General features: G+C 38.2%; 1 protein-coding gene and 1 long non-coding RNA gene across 2 annotated transcripts in view; one reads left to right on the top strand and one right to left on the bottom strand.

Moving 5' to 3' along the window:
* LOC126912499 (uncharacterized) overlaps nucleotides 1-18,377 on the top strand; it is a 235,454-nt gene that overhangs the window by 116,790 nt on the left and 100,287 nt on the right. The gene's annotated exons all lie outside the window — the stretch shown is intronic.
* The window catches only part of LOC118264174 (uncharacterized), a 60,158-nt gene that overhangs the window by 4,874 nt on the left and 36,907 nt on the right, over nucleotides 1-18,377 (bottom strand). The window contains exons 4-8 of the mRNA XM_050704862.1: nucleotides 1,854-1,988; nucleotides 1,407-1,746; nucleotides 933-1,152; nucleotides 638-815; nucleotides 303-430 (exon numbers count right to left, since the gene is read on the bottom strand). Of these exons, the coding sequence (XP_050560819.1) occupies nucleotides 303-430; nucleotides 638-815; nucleotides 933-1,152; nucleotides 1,407-1,746; nucleotides 1,854-1,988 (1,001 nt within the window). The remainder of the gene's footprint in view (nucleotides 1-302; nucleotides 431-637; nucleotides 816-932; nucleotides 1,153-1,406; nucleotides 1,747-1,853; nucleotides 1,989-18,377) is intronic.

The raw sequence follows: 18,377 nt of genomic DNA, 5'->3' as shown, positions 1-18,377 counted from the left end.
GGGGTTTTTCAGTTTTTGTAAACTCAAATCATATATTGCATTCATGTATAAGTAGATATGAATCATATTTAAGTATGAATGAATGATTAAGATATTTTATGTTTCTGCAACAAGTTATATTGTAGTTATTGTATGTAAGAAAAATGGGTGTAATGGAACCCCAAATAATATTTTCTTTAGCAAAATTAATAGAACTGAACCTGGAATAATTCTGTCCCGTCTAGTTGTGAGATTTTCCTTCTTACAGGGCATCTCTACTTCCTCGTCTACTAAAATTCTAGACCGGAATGTTTCCAACTCACCCAGCACTATAGGCAGGAATTCTCTATAAGTAATGTGCTGTATCATGGCTCCCACAATTTTCCGCGTCTCCTGGTAGATCTTCTCATCACTCCAGTGTGGGTTCAGGTGCGTCAGCTCTTGAGCCATTCTGAAAGGAAGGAACATAATTGATTTAGTGGTTATTTTTTCTTTATTTTAATGTCATTAGAACAAAAGTAATTAAACACAAAAATTGGTTTACTAATCCATAAATACCGTGGATAGTAATATCCACCATATCATGAGTATAAATTCAGTTGATATAGAATCAGTGATATTTCTGCATGACTTTATTGATTAACTATTGTTCCTTTACCTGTTATGCTGCCTCAGCCACACGATATGAGCGGCCACCAGCCCCGGGTGCTCATTGACCCTGGCGTCTCCCGACTTGAAGCAGTCAGTGGACACGGCTCCCTTGCGGCAGAGCTCATCACGTCGCTCCGGTGGAAGAACTGGGCGACGTTGCTGAACTCTTCCGTATTGGAGCATGCCTGGTGTAAATGATGAGAAGACTGTTTTAATACGCAGTTAAATCCTTTCCATTTAAGTAATAGTTTTGGTTGAAAGAAGAAAAACGTTACTCTAGTAAATCTATTTATGTTACTCACCGTTCCTGAAAAGCCTCAGTTTATCAGACTTGGTGGCCGAGCTGCCGTACAGCGGTGACCCATCTATGTAGGCGGACACTTGGTTAAGCTGCTCCCGCCAGCCGAGGGCGCAGTCATCGCGGGGTGCTGGTGCAGAGCGCACGAAGTCCAGGCACTTCACTCCACGAGGACCATAGAACGGGTCTGATGCTGGCACCGGGATGGGAAAGCATTCTGGATGCTGTGGAAGAAAGTCGAGTTTCCGATGAAATTATGGAAAATATGAACTATTTTGTTTGTTAAAATGCTCATGCAGTGTACGTTATATGATAAGTGATAAGGAATGATTATCATATATTTGTTGATTACTATATATTTGTAATTAAATCAATTTTTGAGGAGGTATAACATAATGTCGTAATTTTTATGTTCATCTTTAGTTAGACGCTATTTGATGTTTGGGCATTTTAATCTGAAAAAAGATCATGATCTTACCATAAACTCTTTAGGAACGAAATCCTTCCCGCCGTCCTTGCAGCACCTCGGCACCGACCCATTGAAACCTCTGGACTGTGAGGAGGAGGTCACATCATGGTCCAGGAACTGCCCCCACTGCATCAGCAAGTGTGTCACTCCGATCGTCTCCGCATTCCTATCTTCATGTATGGTGGAACTGATCTCTCTAGCTGAAGGGAGTTTGGAGCCGAAGATGGACCGCCTCGCAGCTTGGAGTCCATCAGAGTACGAAGGTGACAGGAACCGCTGGACAGGAGTCATGGTGGCTCCCCATCGGGGACGATTGATGTTGTTGCAAGTGCCGTCGTGGGTGCGGTATCTAAAGTATGGTGGTTATTGAATAAGCTTTAAATTGTTACCAAAAACAGTTTGTAATTAATAAGGATGGGTGTATTAGGTTCTTCTAACTAAAGAATAAAGAACTACCTTTTAGAAGCAGGAGGACATTTGGGAGCTCCCCTCAGAGGACAGTGCTGCATCAGAGGCGACTGCCTCATCATGCTGGCTGTGGGGAACTGCGTGTCCTCCTCGCGACCTTCCAGACCCTCGCCATTGCCACCGCTGTAACAAACAAACAATAATTATTAACACTGAGAAAAGTTCGGAACTGTAATAAGATGTATGATGTATCACTTTCTCTTGTCCTAATCCTCACTTAGAGTCACTGCTGTGTCTTATCTGGAGTAAACTTAAGGTTAGTATTTTATAATAACTATCGTAAGACATACTAAATTAACTAAAAATCACGGTTTACTTCCGTACATTAATGGAGAAAAGCTCTACTAGTTTCGAGTCACAGAGGGACCATTCATCGTGCGCTGCGCGACGTCACCGCGTCTGCGATAGTAGAGTTTTTCTCTGTACGTGAGTAAACTGTGTATTTTACTTCAAAACTGCTATCAACATCAACAGACCATGACAGTTCTCTACCTACATAAAAGGGTTGAAGGCCACACAGTCCAAAAAGGCATTTTCTTGTACTAAATTAAGTGTGTGGATTCTAAATTTCTAATAACTTCTAACTTTCTTAATACTTAATCTATACTAATATTATAAAGCTGAAGAGTTTGTTTGTTTGAACGCGCTAATCTCCGGAACTACTGGTCAGATTTGAATAATTCTTTTTGTGTTGGATAGTGCTATAAAACATCACGCTATGATCAATAGGAGCCAAGCAGAGCGGGTGAAACCGCGCGGAAGTAGCTAGTAATATAATATAATACGAATGTAAATGTTCTAAGTAATTGATTGACAAGTGAGAGCTACGTGGTATGTTTATGCATGTCGATAGTCCCGTGTGGTAAGATCGCGAACCAATTAATTGCATGGCTCGGTGAACCGCAGCCATTAGCGATCTACGTATCAATAGCTTATGAAACCACACGTTTGATATTGGTAATTAATGTCGCGAAATTCATTAATTATGTTGTTGGTGACATATTTTCTTTAGAAAATTTTGTATAATTTTCGATCCCATTTTAGTTTTTCCCCATCTAATAACTTTTAGGTACAATGAACACTTTAAATATTGGAAGGAAAATAACAAAAATAACATGTCTAGAACATTACTAAAACTATAAACCTTCAAATGATGGTTTCCTCAATCCTTCAATCGGTGTAGACAAGAACCGCTACGATATTTAACAAAACTTACGACGTGTATGTAAATTTCGGAGTCAATTTCCTTCTACGATCTTTAAGTAATATTATGCCCAAAATTAAATGGCAACAGATGATATATAAGATGTGGCTCTGACAATAACAGGCATATTTCTGATGTAACTGTGAAATTAATTATTATGTTATCGGCTTACTCACGTGATATTTTGACGATTAACTCGACTAGTTTCAAGCCATGCAAGAGGCTCATATTCATGAGGAGCAGATTCAGTAGCAGCGTGACAATCGCCGCGTCGCGTCGTGTGTCGCGAAATGCTCCTCATGAATATGAGCCTCTTGCATGGCTTGAAACTAGTCGAGTTAATCGTCAAAATATTAGGCTAGCCGCACACACTCAATAATATTGTCAATGCAAGATTGTCAATATCTTCATCAATAAAATGATCCCCGCACACTACACAATATTATTGTCAATTTTTCATGGTACAATCTGACTCAGTCGATCCGCAGCTAGATTCATGTGCGCACGTTGAACATAATGGAAAGAAAGAAAAAAGTCGTTACATTGACTATTGCATAAATTTTACTAACTAAAAAAAGGCAATCAAGAAGGAAACGATGGGTTAAGGACTGGATGAGAAAAAAAGCTGAGTTAAATCACTTTAATCTAATAAATGAACTACGAGTTACAGAAGAAAATGATTTTAAAAATTACATGAGAATGAGAGATAGCAGCTTTCAAAAACTAATTAATTATTTTTTTTAATTAATTTAAAAAATAAATAAAAAAATATTATAATTAAGTATTTATTTTTTTATTATGAATTAATTTTTTTCTTTACGTCTTCTCTTGTACTATTTGGTTTGATTTTTTTATAAATCTCGAGCAACTTATCAAGCGCATTATTTCTCTTAACTGTATCACGATATGCTTTGCAGGATGTATTCCATAATTCTGGATAAGATTCCCATGTTTTAATAAACACTGACAAATAGTGTTTTTCCGTAAGGGTACTATTATCAACAGTATCAACACTATTTTCGCTTTGGATACTGTTTTCGTCTTCCATTTTGAACAAATAACACGAACGTCCGCCTGCCTTGAAATCTTTTCCTCAACTAAAATATTGCCGCGCGCCCGCACACGTCAATATAATTGACAATACCCCTGCCTACCCCGATATTGACGAGACAAAATCAGAATTTCTGGATAATCTACAATATTATTGAACAATACCGCAATACAGGTCGCACACGCACAATATTATTGACAATACGTACTTTATTGACAATATTATTGAGTGTGTGCGGCTAGCCTTACGTGAGTAAGCCGATAACATAATAATTAATTTAGTATGTCTCACGAAAGTTACAATAATAACTGTGAAATGTAGTAAAAATGGGAGGAAAACCAAACAGATTTTTTTTATAACGTCCTGAAATGGATATGGTATAAGCCGGTAAACGAGCAGACGAATCACCTGATGGTAAGCAATCGCCGTCGCCCATGGACACCCGAAACATCAGAGGCGTTACAAGTGTGTTGCTGGCCTTTTGGGGGTTAGGAATTTAAGGGTTGTTAGGGAACCGGGGATTGGGAAGATTGGGAAATTTGACCTCTGGTAACCTCAGTCAAACAACACAGCCGTAGTTTCACGCCAGTTTTCTGTGAGGCCGTGGTATCACTCCGGTTGAGCCGGCTTATTCGTGCTCGAAGTATGGCTCTCTCACACTTATTGGTTTTAGGAAATTTCCATAGTAGAATTGATATCGTTATAAAACTACCGGAGCTGGTTATCGACTAGCTTTGTATGCAAAAATATAATAAACAGACAATATTGCAAAACGCAACCGGATTTAGACGCGGATTTAAATATATCTTGATGGCCAGACCGACATCACTAAATGCGTTTATTTTGCAACAAAACTATGTCTAAAGGTCACTGTTAATTAGCCACAATTATGACACCTAGCTTTACGGAATAAGGGTGATAATCGTATAATTTTATTCTATGTTTATTTATTTATTCTATATTATTATATGTTGTCAAGGTTATATATTAGCATGGCTATGTGAAGATTCAAGGGAAAGTGTTGTATTATGTAAATGAATGATGTTTCGAAAATCAATGGCGTTGTCCGCGCGTCTGTCTCAAGTGAAAGTGACATAAGACGCGCGCCATTTTGAATTTTATCGATTTTAAATTGTTTTCTTTTTTTTCGATAGTTTATTTTTTATGCAGATAGAAATTATAATGTCATGGTGCATTTATTTCTAATAATTGAAATTTCTTGCTGTATTGTAGTTTCTAGTTGTTCTTTCTTCTATTTATTTACCTATTGTGTTTTTGTAATTGATTGGTGTTGGCTAGATGGCAATTGATAATGACATTTTTTTTACAAAGTCCTTTAAATTGGTATAGTATTCCTAAATATGTGTGTGATTAAATAATTCGAAAGTTTTAAAACATTATATTACATTCACAAACATTACAATTTACAACAAATTTTTTTTTCAAGGTACATTGCCCCTGAAAAAACAGCACATTTGCGTGTGCGCAGCTAACCGTGCAAAGTTAAGGACAAGAGCACGCAAGGTAGGTAGGTAACATCAGGGAAATGAAATGGTGGGTAGGTAAACGTAAATTTTATGTAAATGTAACGCATTCAAGCGATTCAGGAAATATTTTACGCGCTTTAATATGTACTGAAATTGTTTTTTATTGGATGCACACGAAGAACTACCTAGTTTAAGTTTGAGTTTTTATTTTTCTGTTAATGAAAATTGGTAGTGTGTTGGTTGAAGGGCCATTTCAGGTAGGTAAAGAGTGATTAGATATAGGTACTTACAAATTCCCAATTAATAGATTATACTACGCAAGTATGAAAAAAAAACATATGAGAAGATCGTGATAAGGTTTTACCCAGTTTCTTAGTAACAAGCCAAGCTACTATGTTATATGACTGGATTCTTCATCTGCAACTATTAAAATATATTTATTTTGCTATTAAGCTCATCAACATGAGTGCCTGTTCACAGATACTAATATAGATATTCTTTATATATAAAAATCGATTGCTGTTTGTAACTCTAACTAAAATTCGAGAACGACTGAACCGATTTCAGGGAAGGTTTAACATGAAAAAATGTTTGAGGCGGTACAAAGTTTGTTGGGCCTGCTAATAAAAAGATAAATGTTGACTTATGTATGCGTACATTATAAGAATTTAGGCGTGTTAGTAAATACGAGTATGTCTAAGGTAAGTGTGTGTACTTTCTTTTCACAGCAATTACTTATTGATAAGTCAATATTGATTTTGTGTATGGACATGCGACTGTTTGTAAACTAAGTAAGGTACTAATAATTACCGTTGTTATTGGTCAGTAGGTATTATTTGGTTGTATTATTGTTAATGTTAATTTGAAAGTGAAAATGCGGCAAGTGTATGTACTGTTAAGCTAAGTGTAACTTCAAGTTAAGTAAAAGTTTTTTATTTATTACTAGTTACTTCTTCTTATTTGCCGGTTTGGACAACTCAATAGATACCTAATTAATTGTATTGGTTAAGATCTGCGATGCCGCGGGTTAATTAATAAGCAAATTAGGATAATTTTCATTCCACATAATGTGAACCAATTAGTAATTGGTTTACGTAATTGGCAATAATTGCAAATAGATACATAGCATTCAAAGGTTCTCGAATCGACTGAACATATGAGTAGTGCAGTGCCCAATCTCAGTGTCATTTCGGAAATCTCGATATGTGATAACAAGCATAGTATGTGACCTCGAGTGAAAGTGAACGCACTTTCCCCCGCTCAGCTGCTCACATAATAACCTCTACACATTTGTGTACGCATCTCTACACGGTTTGTTATGAAAGTGAAATTATTGTTTTCTTTATAAAAATCGATTAGATTTTTATCGATTATTATTTTAGCAGTTGAATTTGTAGTAGAAAGTAACGATGTTTTATCGATGGTAGTATTTTTTTCGATTTTTATTGCTAACCATATTTTATTGAATAATATTTAACTCCGTAAAACATATTTTTGTTGCTGTTCTGTTAGATATTATCTTGTTGATTATTAAGTGTTCGCTAGCAAAAACAATCCTTGTTTAGCATTAAGGATCGATCCCTAAGTTGGGATTTTTTTACTGTTGTAGGCTGCGATAATTAAAGTATTTTTATACCTGACTATTGTTATAAATAGATTGCCATTGTAAAATTATTTGCATTTTAGTTAAAACAAATATACGTACGAATGTATGTTCAGTAGTAAGTTAATTGGAGAATCGTTAGCACCATGGGAACTCTTAAAAAGCATTCAATTGAAGCATTTTTTCCGACTTGTTTATTAGAAAACCTTAGTATTCTATGTGTATCGTGTTATTGTTTCATATTGGTATCAATTGTTCTAAAACCTATTGTTTTAGAGTTATACGGTATTGTTATAGTTTATTTCAATGTATAATACTCACTCACACGGGCTATACAGAGCTGTTTTTGTTATATTTTAGCACGGTTCAATATACTAATGATTTTTTTGAGATCTTTTTGGCATAGTAGATGCTAGATGTGGTTATCTCCATTTTTATAAATGACGGTTATTATGCATGTTTTTTGTTAAATTTTTTTTTTTTAAGATTCCTAACTAAACAAATTAAGTTGTTATTAGATTTAAATCAATTTAGACCCCACCCCTATTTCTACTTTAGGTACTTTAAAAATGTGACCTAGTCTCTACATGGTGAATGTGTTATATCTAAGTAGGTATTGAAGTGGAGATAAAAAATAGTGCATTACCAACCTGCATTTCCCGCTCTGCAGTCTAGCAAGTCCAGTGCGAGTCAGTCAATCCAAAGTCAAGTCACGTCATATTGTCACACTCGTCACTGTCACTGTCACGTCACTAGTCAGTCAATCCTCGTCACCTTCGTCTTCAGTCATTAAAAACACCGTCAAAACATTTATAGTCTATGCTTACAATACGATAAAAAAAAAGAATGACTAGAATTTGAATTTGGCGCGCGAGAATGTCAGTACGCGTGGGGCCGCCATGGCGTCCGCGCATAACTGTCGTGGGGGGAGGAACGCGCGCGCTCAAATACTACCACTACTACTCGCAAAATGTCGTAATTATAATTTTAAAAGTTGCATGTTGACATTAGCGGGTGCTACGGTACGGTAAACAGTAATAAACGATTTGATTTGGAACTGATCAATTACATTAAGAGGTTCAATACTGCGATGTTTTGCATTGCATGTTTTTGGAGACTCTACTTTTTTGCGACAGATCCACAGAGATAAAGCAATTTTGAATTTTGAAATGGTAGAGTAAATATCGCGAGTTAAATTCGAAAATTCTTTAACAGTACGGTTGGAAATCGGAGAACAGGATCAACGGGGAGTGGTAAACATGTTTTAAAAAGTGAAACTTAAGGCTTAACTTGCATGTCGTGTGGGTATATTGCATATTTATCAGAGTAGGTACTTAAGTAACTGCATAAGATACGGCAGGATATCTCTACAGTTTCCTCAAAACGACTTTCGCCAAAGACTTAAAATCTTTTCCATACCTAGATTAAAAATATTGTTTTTATAATTTGGTCAAGTAGTATTAGAAGAGACAGATATTAATGAATTCTTTTTATGCGTCTTCAAGGTGCACGTGCAAATGTGACAGGACCTTGACTTAAACATAATAGTTTATGTGCAGCTGTTGACCATAATGTAAGAAGTACCTCATCAGAAGTCAGAGAGTCAACTATGAAAAAGGTCAACGAAAACTATGACACATAATGTCATCCTACTTAATATTATATACCTATATATTATGCGAAAGTTTGTTTGTTACTTATTTACCTCAAAAGGGCTGAAGTGATCTAGATAGAATTTAGAACAGGGGCAGGGTCTGGAATAACACATAGGCTACATTTTTTAACCCTCGGAAACGTGGGTAAACCCGCTGGCAGATGCTAGCAATAGACATTTATTTAGAGGTATCATAATTCACTACTAATCTAGGATTCGAACTACTCGACTCTAGAACTAACTAAGATCAGAATTGTGCAAAGACAAATCATTTATTTAAATTAAACCATAAATAGTTACTTTTGAAACGTCAACAAACAACAAAATAAATAGTAGCCCGTCAGTTTGTGCTAATTATTATTAGAGTCCTAATAAGTTCATAACTATCATTAGGTATTTTGTATGTGGCCAAGTACTTACTACCTCCTGAGATATAGGCATTGCCTAGTTCAAGAAACAGAGCTTGCTGTAATTTGGATCTTGGTATAGAAATAAAGAACTATTATTACAAAAAAAGAACAAAACCAAGTATAGCTAATCTATTTTTATCTTCAATAAGATCAATGATTAGTTTCTCTGTCTTCGGCAATATATTATCAGATCCGCGTGACATTGTGACCTTTCACAGCTACACAGGTGTGGCGGGTATATTTCCGATGTCTGTCTTGTTTCACGTTTATCTATGAATGAAATGTTATGAACCCACACGATGGTATGAGATTTTCTCTTAATACTTTAATTTGTTATGTAGAAATGTATAATTAAGTATTAGTACTTGTATTAATTAGGTATTTGTAGCTAAAATCTAAAAGGTTACAGGTTGGATTTTAAAAACAATATATTACCTATCTAAGTAGTTGTGTAATTCTGAAATTCTTACCAAAAGCATAAAGCTTGAAATTGTATTGTATACTTGAAAGTATGTTATAATTTTCTCATTGCAAATGAAATTTAGGATATCTCTTCTTGGACTTAAATAGAAATAGAAATAAAGATTGTTTTTATGGTATAAGCCGGTAATCGAGCAGACGTAGTACCTGATAGTAAGCAATCACCGCCGCCAATGGACACCCGAAACACCATGCAGAGGCATTACAAGAGCGTTACCGGCCTTTTGGGGGTTAGGAATTTAAGGGTTGGAAAGATAGAGAAGGCAGGGTAATTGAGCCTCGGTCACGTCACGTCAATTTTCTGTGAGGCCGTGGTATCACTCCGGTCGAGCCGGCCTATTCGTGCTGAAGCAAGGCTCTCCCAAACTTAAATTAATTATAAACTGTAAGAATCTACCTAACTAAATATTGAAACTACGAAACTCAACAAAAATCCGGTCTTTAGAATAGTTTAAGCAAGTCGTTCAGCCGTTCACATTTACAGCAATATCTAATTCGTCGACTACAGTTGTGTAGTTGTTCACATAATTGACATTAACCGACATTAAAATAAAGTGTAGTAACATCTCAGTCACAGGCCACTGCCATTGATTTACGACATCGACAAAAAGACGTTTGTGATTACAAAGAGCAGACGTGACCAGCCAATCAGGTCACTCTGATTACTTTTTACATTTATTTATTACATTCTGATCAGTCTAGGGAAAATGTGATTTTAACCAAAATACGTGGGTCATATGAATATGTTACCTGAAGATATTCAGAAAAAGAGCGTTAATAAGATCAGCCTACTGCCAAACAGACTGGAAATTCAGACGTGTGCGTTTGATTATGTGGGCCTCTGATTCTGATTCTGATTGATGGAAAAAACTGATATTAACGGACAATTCTAGTTAAAACGCAGACGAGGTAAGATGCTCAAGTAACTGGGAGCGAATAGCCAATAGACTTATGTGTTGACATAATTATTACATTTGGGTAGGTAATTTAATAATAAAATGTCTATCAGGGTCAATTCAGGGATCAAAATTTCTTAGAATAATACTTTTCCTCTAATACTACTTCTTTAGTTATTAAAGACGCTTTCAGACAATTTCGTATAACTTAAGTTCTATCTGAATCCTTGAAAGTACTAGAGAACGCTTTTAGTGTTGTTTTATTGGCAATTATGAGGAAACTTTTGATTTCAGTCCACTCCGTCTAGCGATAGTTAATGTTTTATTTGTAATTAATCTGGTTTTAGAGTCCCACAGTTTTTAGAAGGACGCCTCATCAGTTTTGGTAAGTCTGATCGTCTGTTCATGGTTTTGCTATTTGTGTGTAAGCAACCTTTAGAAAACTACAGTCCGTAGATCTATTTCAGGGTATAATTATGATCCGAAGCTGCGGACTACCTAGCGGGTTTACCGAGGTTCCGGCTCGAAAAGCAGAAGTAGGAACGGGGTGGTTTTTAGTCAGTAAGAATCTGACATTCCTTCTTACTTCACCTAAAATGGGAGAAGTCATTGGATGATTGTCCCGCCTCAAAAAAGGGGTATAATTAGGCCAACTCTTCAACCCTCTATTCTTCCAGCGAGTATGACCAGTAGACTATGACAATCTTGATTTTGTTGATATTTATTGAATAAAGATATCTAGAAAAATACGTTTACTGGGTCATTTAAAATGATACGGATGTCAAACTCTGTCTCAGGATGGTTACGGAACGCGGCGTTGCACATCTTCTGACGCACCGCGCTAGTTTTGTGAAATGTTATATTAATTTACCTGTCAACTATTCGGAGAACACTTTCAATTTAATTATGCAGACATTCAATTTTGTATTGCTACGGTTGAATCTTGAATTTCTGGTGTCAGTTTCTGTTTGAAATAATATTTTGTTTTTTTATTTTTTAGGGTTAGAATATTATGCAGTAGATAACATGATTTTAACTTATCAAGTTTCTTTTTATTGAAATGCAAAGGTTTAACATAACATTTAACATTTAGTAATTATAATTATATTATTTTCTTATGCATTATTTTTAAGGGGGGAAAACATCCAACGCCTTGGGTGAGACGAGAGAGTGTCAGACTCTTATTGACAAAAAACCACCCCGTTCCCACTCCAGCTGTTCGAGCCAGAGCCCCGGTAAACCCGCTAGATAGTCCGCAGCTCCGGATTTTCTTTTGCTTGCAAGTTAGGTATAGTAAGAACTCCTAAACATTTTAGATGTCTTAAGAATAGTAAAAGACTTTACGTCGAAAAATCTATACATATAATAAAATCGTAGAAAAGTGCTGTCTGTACATTGAAAATAAAAATAAAAAAAATAGCAGGGGTTATTGTTATGTCGATGTCGAACCCAAAAATGTAATTAACTTTTTTTTTGTCTGTTTGTCTGTTTGTCTGTTTGTCTGTTTGTCTGTTCGTCTGTGCGCGCTAATCTCAGAAACGGCTGATCCGAGTTGGATGCGGTTTTCACGAATATATTGTGGGATGCTTAAATTTACATTTAGTGTTTGTTTCATGTCAATCGGTTCATAAATAAAAAAGTTATGTCAAATTAAAGAATCACGTCGAACATTCTATGCTTATACCATTAATCTCCGCAACTATTTGACGGATTTGGTTGAAATTTGGTACAGATATAGTTTAGAACCTTAGAAAGGACATAGATATATTTTTATTTCAAAAATCAAAAAATAAAAATAAGAAATAAATTATCTTCTATACTTATAATAAATCTGTAGAGAGGTCAATTCTGTACATGAAATATATTTCCAAAATAACTATCAGCGGGTGATTAGTGATCGATACTGACGCCAAAAATGCAATCAGAAAATTTTTTGTCTGTCTGTCTGTCTGTCTGTCTGTCTGTCTGTCTGTCTGTATGTTCTTTATAGAAACAAAAACCACTCGACAGATTTCAATGAAACTTGGTACAATTGTTCTTCATACTCCTGGGCAGGTTATAGTATACTTTTCATCACGCTACGATCAATAGGAGCAGAGCAGTGAAGGGAAATGTTGGGAAAACAGGAGAACTTACTCCATTTTTTAAGCTTCCGTCGCGTGTGCAGTCTTAATGGTTAAAGCTACACAGAAATAATGTATGACGGAAATGTTCTCCTTAAAATTGTTTAAAAAATATTCTACGACAGCAAATGTCTATCTCTTATGGTTGACTCACAATAACACGTATAACTCTCGATAGCTTAGCAGTTCGGAGCTTTCTGATTATATTTGTCTACTCTTACATTTATAACACATTCATTCATTCATTCATTTCATATTATAATAAATCTGTAGATGGGTCAATTCTGTACATTGAAAATATTGAAAGAATAAATAGCAGGGGGTGTTACTGGATCGATACCAAACCCAAATATGTGATTATTTTTTTTGTCTGTCTGTCTGTATGTTCACATGAAAACTAACGGTTCGATTTCGATGAAACTTGCTATAATTATACCTTACTATCCTGGACAAAAATAGGATCCTTTTTATCTTGGAAAAATACGTAGAAAAAACTTTATTTTTCAGTTTTATTCTACAGAACGCGAGCTCAACAGCAGTAGCTCAATATAGGGATCTCCTTAATTATTATGGGCCTCGCCGTATTTGGGTCTAATAGATATTTATAAGATGTCATTGTCAGAGTTACTCAAAATGGAGAAATAAAACTTCCACGCGAGACCGACATCCGCGCGGACGGAGTCGCGGGCGGAAGCTAGTCTTTTAATAAATTACTATAACTCACAAGCCAAGTTTACTAAGCACAAGGTTAGCAAACAAAAAGTCAAAGACATAACACCACATTTCCGCGGTTGGGTAAAATAGTGGCGATTGCGACTGACCACTGACCACGGACAACTTTCCGACTCATTTCTTTCACAGTACTATTACATTTATTACGAAATAGAAATTTTGTGTTTTATACTAAGTAATTCATAATACAGGCTCGTTGGTCGAGTGGTTGCAAGTTCAACAGCCGGACTAGAGGTTTCGGGTTGCATAAATGATCTGGGTGCTGTGCACCGACCTCCCGAGCGGCGTCAGCGTGGTTTGCTACGCTGACGATACGCTGGTACTAGCACACGGGAGGTCGCACCAGGCGGCGGCCGACCTGATGATGAGAGCGGTTGCGATAGTCGTTGAAAGGATCCGGCAGCTGGGACTCGAGGTGGCGCTTCATAAGTCCGAGGCCATGTGCTTTTATGGCCGCGGGAATGCGCCACCTCCGGGTGGGTTCCAGATCATGGCAGGAGGGGTTTCCATCGGCGTCGAGGTGACGATGAAGTACCTGGGACTCGTTCTCGACAGTCGGTGGAAATTCGAGGAACATTTCCGACGTTTGGCTCCCAAGTTGGAACGGACGGGGGCTGCCCTAAAGCGGCTCCTACCCAACCTTGGGGGACCAAACGCCTCCTGCCGGAGGTTGTACGCGGGGATTGTGCGGTCCATGGCCCTCTATGGGGCCCCGGTGTGGGCGCCAAATCTACGGCGACGACCAGCTCGTGCGCTGGTTTCATCCCAGAGGGTCATGGCCATTCGGATGATCCGTGGATACCGCACGATCTCCGGGGAGGCGGCTAACCTCCTTGCGGGATCACCGCCGTGGGATCTGGAGGCGAAAGTGCTCGCGCACGTATATAGCTTACGTGCGGAGGCGCATCGCCGGGGCGAAAGTCCACTGCCGCGCCAGATTAGTGCGTGGCGGGATGAGCTCCGGCGCGATCTCATGGCGGAATGGAAACAACGACTATCGCAACCGAGGGCTGGGCTCGCTGTTATAGCAGCGGTAAGTCCCCTCTTTGAGGAGTGGCTAGAGAGGCGTCACGGCGTCCTCACCTACCGCCTGACGCAGGTGCTTACCGGACACGGAAGTTTCGGTAGGTTCCTGTTTCGGATTCGGCGGGAGGAAACGCCCGGGTGTCGGCATTGCGTGGATCACCCGGAGGACACGGTGGAGCATACAGTAGCGGTGTGCCCTGCATGGGCTGAGCACCGCCGTGTCCTTAGGGATGTGATCGGCGACGGTGACCTCTCGCGTCCGGCTTTGGTTCAGGCCATGATGCGGAGCGAGAGGGAATGGGACGCCGTCTCCTCCTTCTGCGAAGCAGTCATGCTAGCTAAGGAGGAGGCGGAGCGCGTGAGGGAACGATCCTCCTCACGCCCCAGCCGCCGCAGAAGACACTCCGGGCGTCGGGGATCGCGTGACGATCTCCGGCCACCGTAAGTGCGGGTCTGCGGACGGCGAGCAAGGGTAGCTCGCCGCCCGACCAGAACCAGACCCGTGCGTACGGCGCGTCGCGTTCCGCGCGCGCCTCAAAGAGCCAGACCACCACAGATGGGGCCCAGTAGGGCTGATGCCTGATCCGGAGCTGCGGACAACGTAAAAGGTTACCGGGGCTCCGGCTCAAAGCAGGAGAAGGAACGGGGTGGTTTTTAGTCAGTAAGAGTCTGACACTCCCTCCCGCCTCACCCAAGGCGGGAGAAGTCATTGGATGATTTTCCCCCTCAAAAAAAAAAAAAAAAAAAAAGGTTGCATAAATTATGAGATGAGTTTTCCAAATTATCACTCGTAATGCAGTCTGCATGCTCGATGTAAAAATGAGTCAAAAGAGTTTTGGGACATTAAGATGGTCATTATTTTTACCCAGGCAAACCTGGGCTTATAACTTCTAATTATAATTATAAGTTTGAAATCGCGAACGCACATTGAGCAAGCGTTTTGATTAATGCACAAACCTTCTCCGTGTGAGAAAAGGCCAGTGGCCACTAATAGGCTGTTGACAATAATTGAATATTGAATTGAATTAGTATTATTTCCTGAATAAATTAATTGTACATACATACATACATAACCTCACGCCTGTCTCCCATGGGGGTAGGCAGAGACAATGGAACGCCAATTGCCACGGTTCTTACACACTTCTTTCGCTTCATCAACAGTCATCAGTCTTTTCATGCATGCTCGTCGGTTAAAGGTACTTTTAATTTGGCCCTTTTTTAATATATCGCCAATCTGGTCGCTATATGTCCGTCTGGGGCGCCCTCTACCGACGGTCCCACTCATTTTTGCCTTGTATACTTCTTTCGTAAATCTGTTTTCATCCATCCTTTCTACATGTCCAAACCATCGTAACATTCCCTTTTCAATCCTTGTCACTACATCGTCTTTCAAACCACACTTTTCTCTAACAACACTATTTTTTACTCGATCACTCAGTTTTACTCCACACATACTTCTCAAGGCTCTCATTTCCACCGCATTAATCCTGCTTTCATGCTTCTTCTGCCACACCCATGATTCACTACCATACATAAGCGTAGATGCCAATAAACGCTGTATTACCGCAAGTCGAGCTTTGCTGGATATAATTTTACTCGACATTACAGAGTGTAAAGCACCATTGACACTATTTCCCGCTTTCACTCTCCTTTCAATATCTCCCTCACACTTTCCATCTCTCGTAAATAAAGAACCTAGGTACACAAACTCATTCACTTGTTCCAATTTTTCATCACCTATCATTACCTGGCATTCTGTTACTAATTCATTCCTTTCTATCACCAACACTTTCGTCTTGTTCACATTGACTTTCATACCTTTCCTTTCAAAAGCATCAATCATCACAGTGATCATTCGTTGTAGTTCTTCGGCCGATGAGGCAATAAGTACCTGGTCGTCGGCGTACAACAATGTTTTGATCACTGTGTCACTCATTCTTAACCCACACTCACCTACTTTCAAATCGTTCAAACAACTGTCCATGAATAAGTTGAACAGCCAAGGAGATGCTACACAGCCCTGTCTAACACCCCGATTAATGCCAAACCACTCCGTGTAGTCCCCATTTATCCTAAATTAATTGTATTATTGATTTAATATCAGCTATGTATATACCCATCCAGGAAACACACAGTTCAGTAGTTTCGTTATACATAGGTTCCGCAGTCTTCATACAGTATAATATACTTGAATGATATGAACGTTTTTCACCGGGAACTTTTCTATTTAACGAACGAAGTGAGGAAATGTCACGCGATATGCGTTTGCGCACGCGACTGATACGTAACGCTGATTAATTATACATAGTTAATTATAACGATAATATTCTTTGCCTGTCATTTATTTTATGTTGGAGTAAGTAGAGGTGCATTTATTACTCGTAATACGTACTTTTTGCTAGTTTTGTTATGTTATGAGTTCTTATGTGGATTTCTGGTACAGTCAGTATCTATCGCTAAATATCCGAAACAAAACAATGTTCAGCAACTTTTGTTATTTATGATGTTGAGTAATTTTTGGACGTTGCCGTGATTACACTAGATAACCAAAATAAGCAATTTATATTGTTCAGTGACATTTTGTAAAACTGAAGGTGTAAAATCTAAAAACAATGATTATCGACATAAACAATGATGATCGCTTTTACTGGAATTTAAATACGACGCCTATTTTTCGGTAGTCATATTTGACACCAGGAGGCTAATGAGTTAGACATAATACCTAATAGAGTGAAACATTAACATGAGCAACCCGATCCAGAATTGAATGGTTTTTGAATCACTCAATTCTAGACATAGGGCAAGATCATTACCATCGTGACGTACCTATAATACCAGAGACCTTTTTTTATGGAATAGGACGCAAACGAGCAAACGAGTCACCTGATGGTATTTCCTACCTCCTATTGGAAAAAATCCTGACTTTAAGTCATGATTATCTCATAATTTCCCAAATTTGGTGACATCGGAGGTGAAAGTGTATTTCAATACAAATTCCGCCTACCGGCCTACAGCGAGCAGTAACGCGAAAGCTGTGTGATCTCGGAAACATGCGCATTGTGTTGTATTATTACGTAATGCAGTTTGGAGACTATCTGTGTTCGGTTACTCGGTTGTGTAGGCTTGTCTTCCATGAGGAGTCAAGTCAAGAAATGTATATGATATACTAACAATACAGTAAGATTTTTAGTTTTAATTCCGCTTATACTTAAAACTAAAAATCTTACTGTATTGTTAGTGTAGCATGGATTTCCGCAAAGTAACGCCTGATTCTATTCTATTCTATAATATAATTTATATGATACTAGAAAAGTAGATGTAATGTATGAACGCCTACTTCTTATCTTCACACAATTCCACATACCTTATGAGATGAGTGACAAAAAGAGGCGTTAACTAAAGTCACTCGTACGCACATCCATTTGCATACAATAGTTTCACACGTGTAGTTACCACTTACATACACTTCTTTCATTATTTCCTGTCTCCAATCAGGCAGATCGCAAGTACCATAATTGTGATGTGCACACAATACATATTCACAGATGACACGTGCTTTTTGTATCATAACATTATCACACCTTTTTTTCCTCAATAATGCCCATAATATTATTACTAAACAAACACTAGCTTCTGCCAGCGGTTTTGTGGCAGCGGTTTGCTTTTTCGTGGGATAAAAAGTATCATATCACCCAAGTCTGTATACCAAACTTCATTAAAATCTTTTCAGTACTTTCAGCGTGATTGACGGACCTACATGCAAACATGTAAACAAACCAACTTTCACATTTATAATATTTAATTAAGTGTCATTGGTTCTTAATTCAATTCATTATTTTGATAGAG

The sequence above is a fragment of the Spodoptera frugiperda genome, chromosome 26 (genome assembly GCF_023101765.2).
Source record: "Spodoptera frugiperda isolate SF20-4 chromosome 26, AGI-APGP_CSIRO_Sfru_2.0, whole genome shotgun sequence".
Classification (NCBI taxonomy): Eukaryota; Metazoa; Arthropoda; class Insecta; order Lepidoptera; family Noctuidae; genus Spodoptera; species Spodoptera frugiperda.
This window is presented reverse-complemented; position numbering and strand designations above follow the sequence as displayed.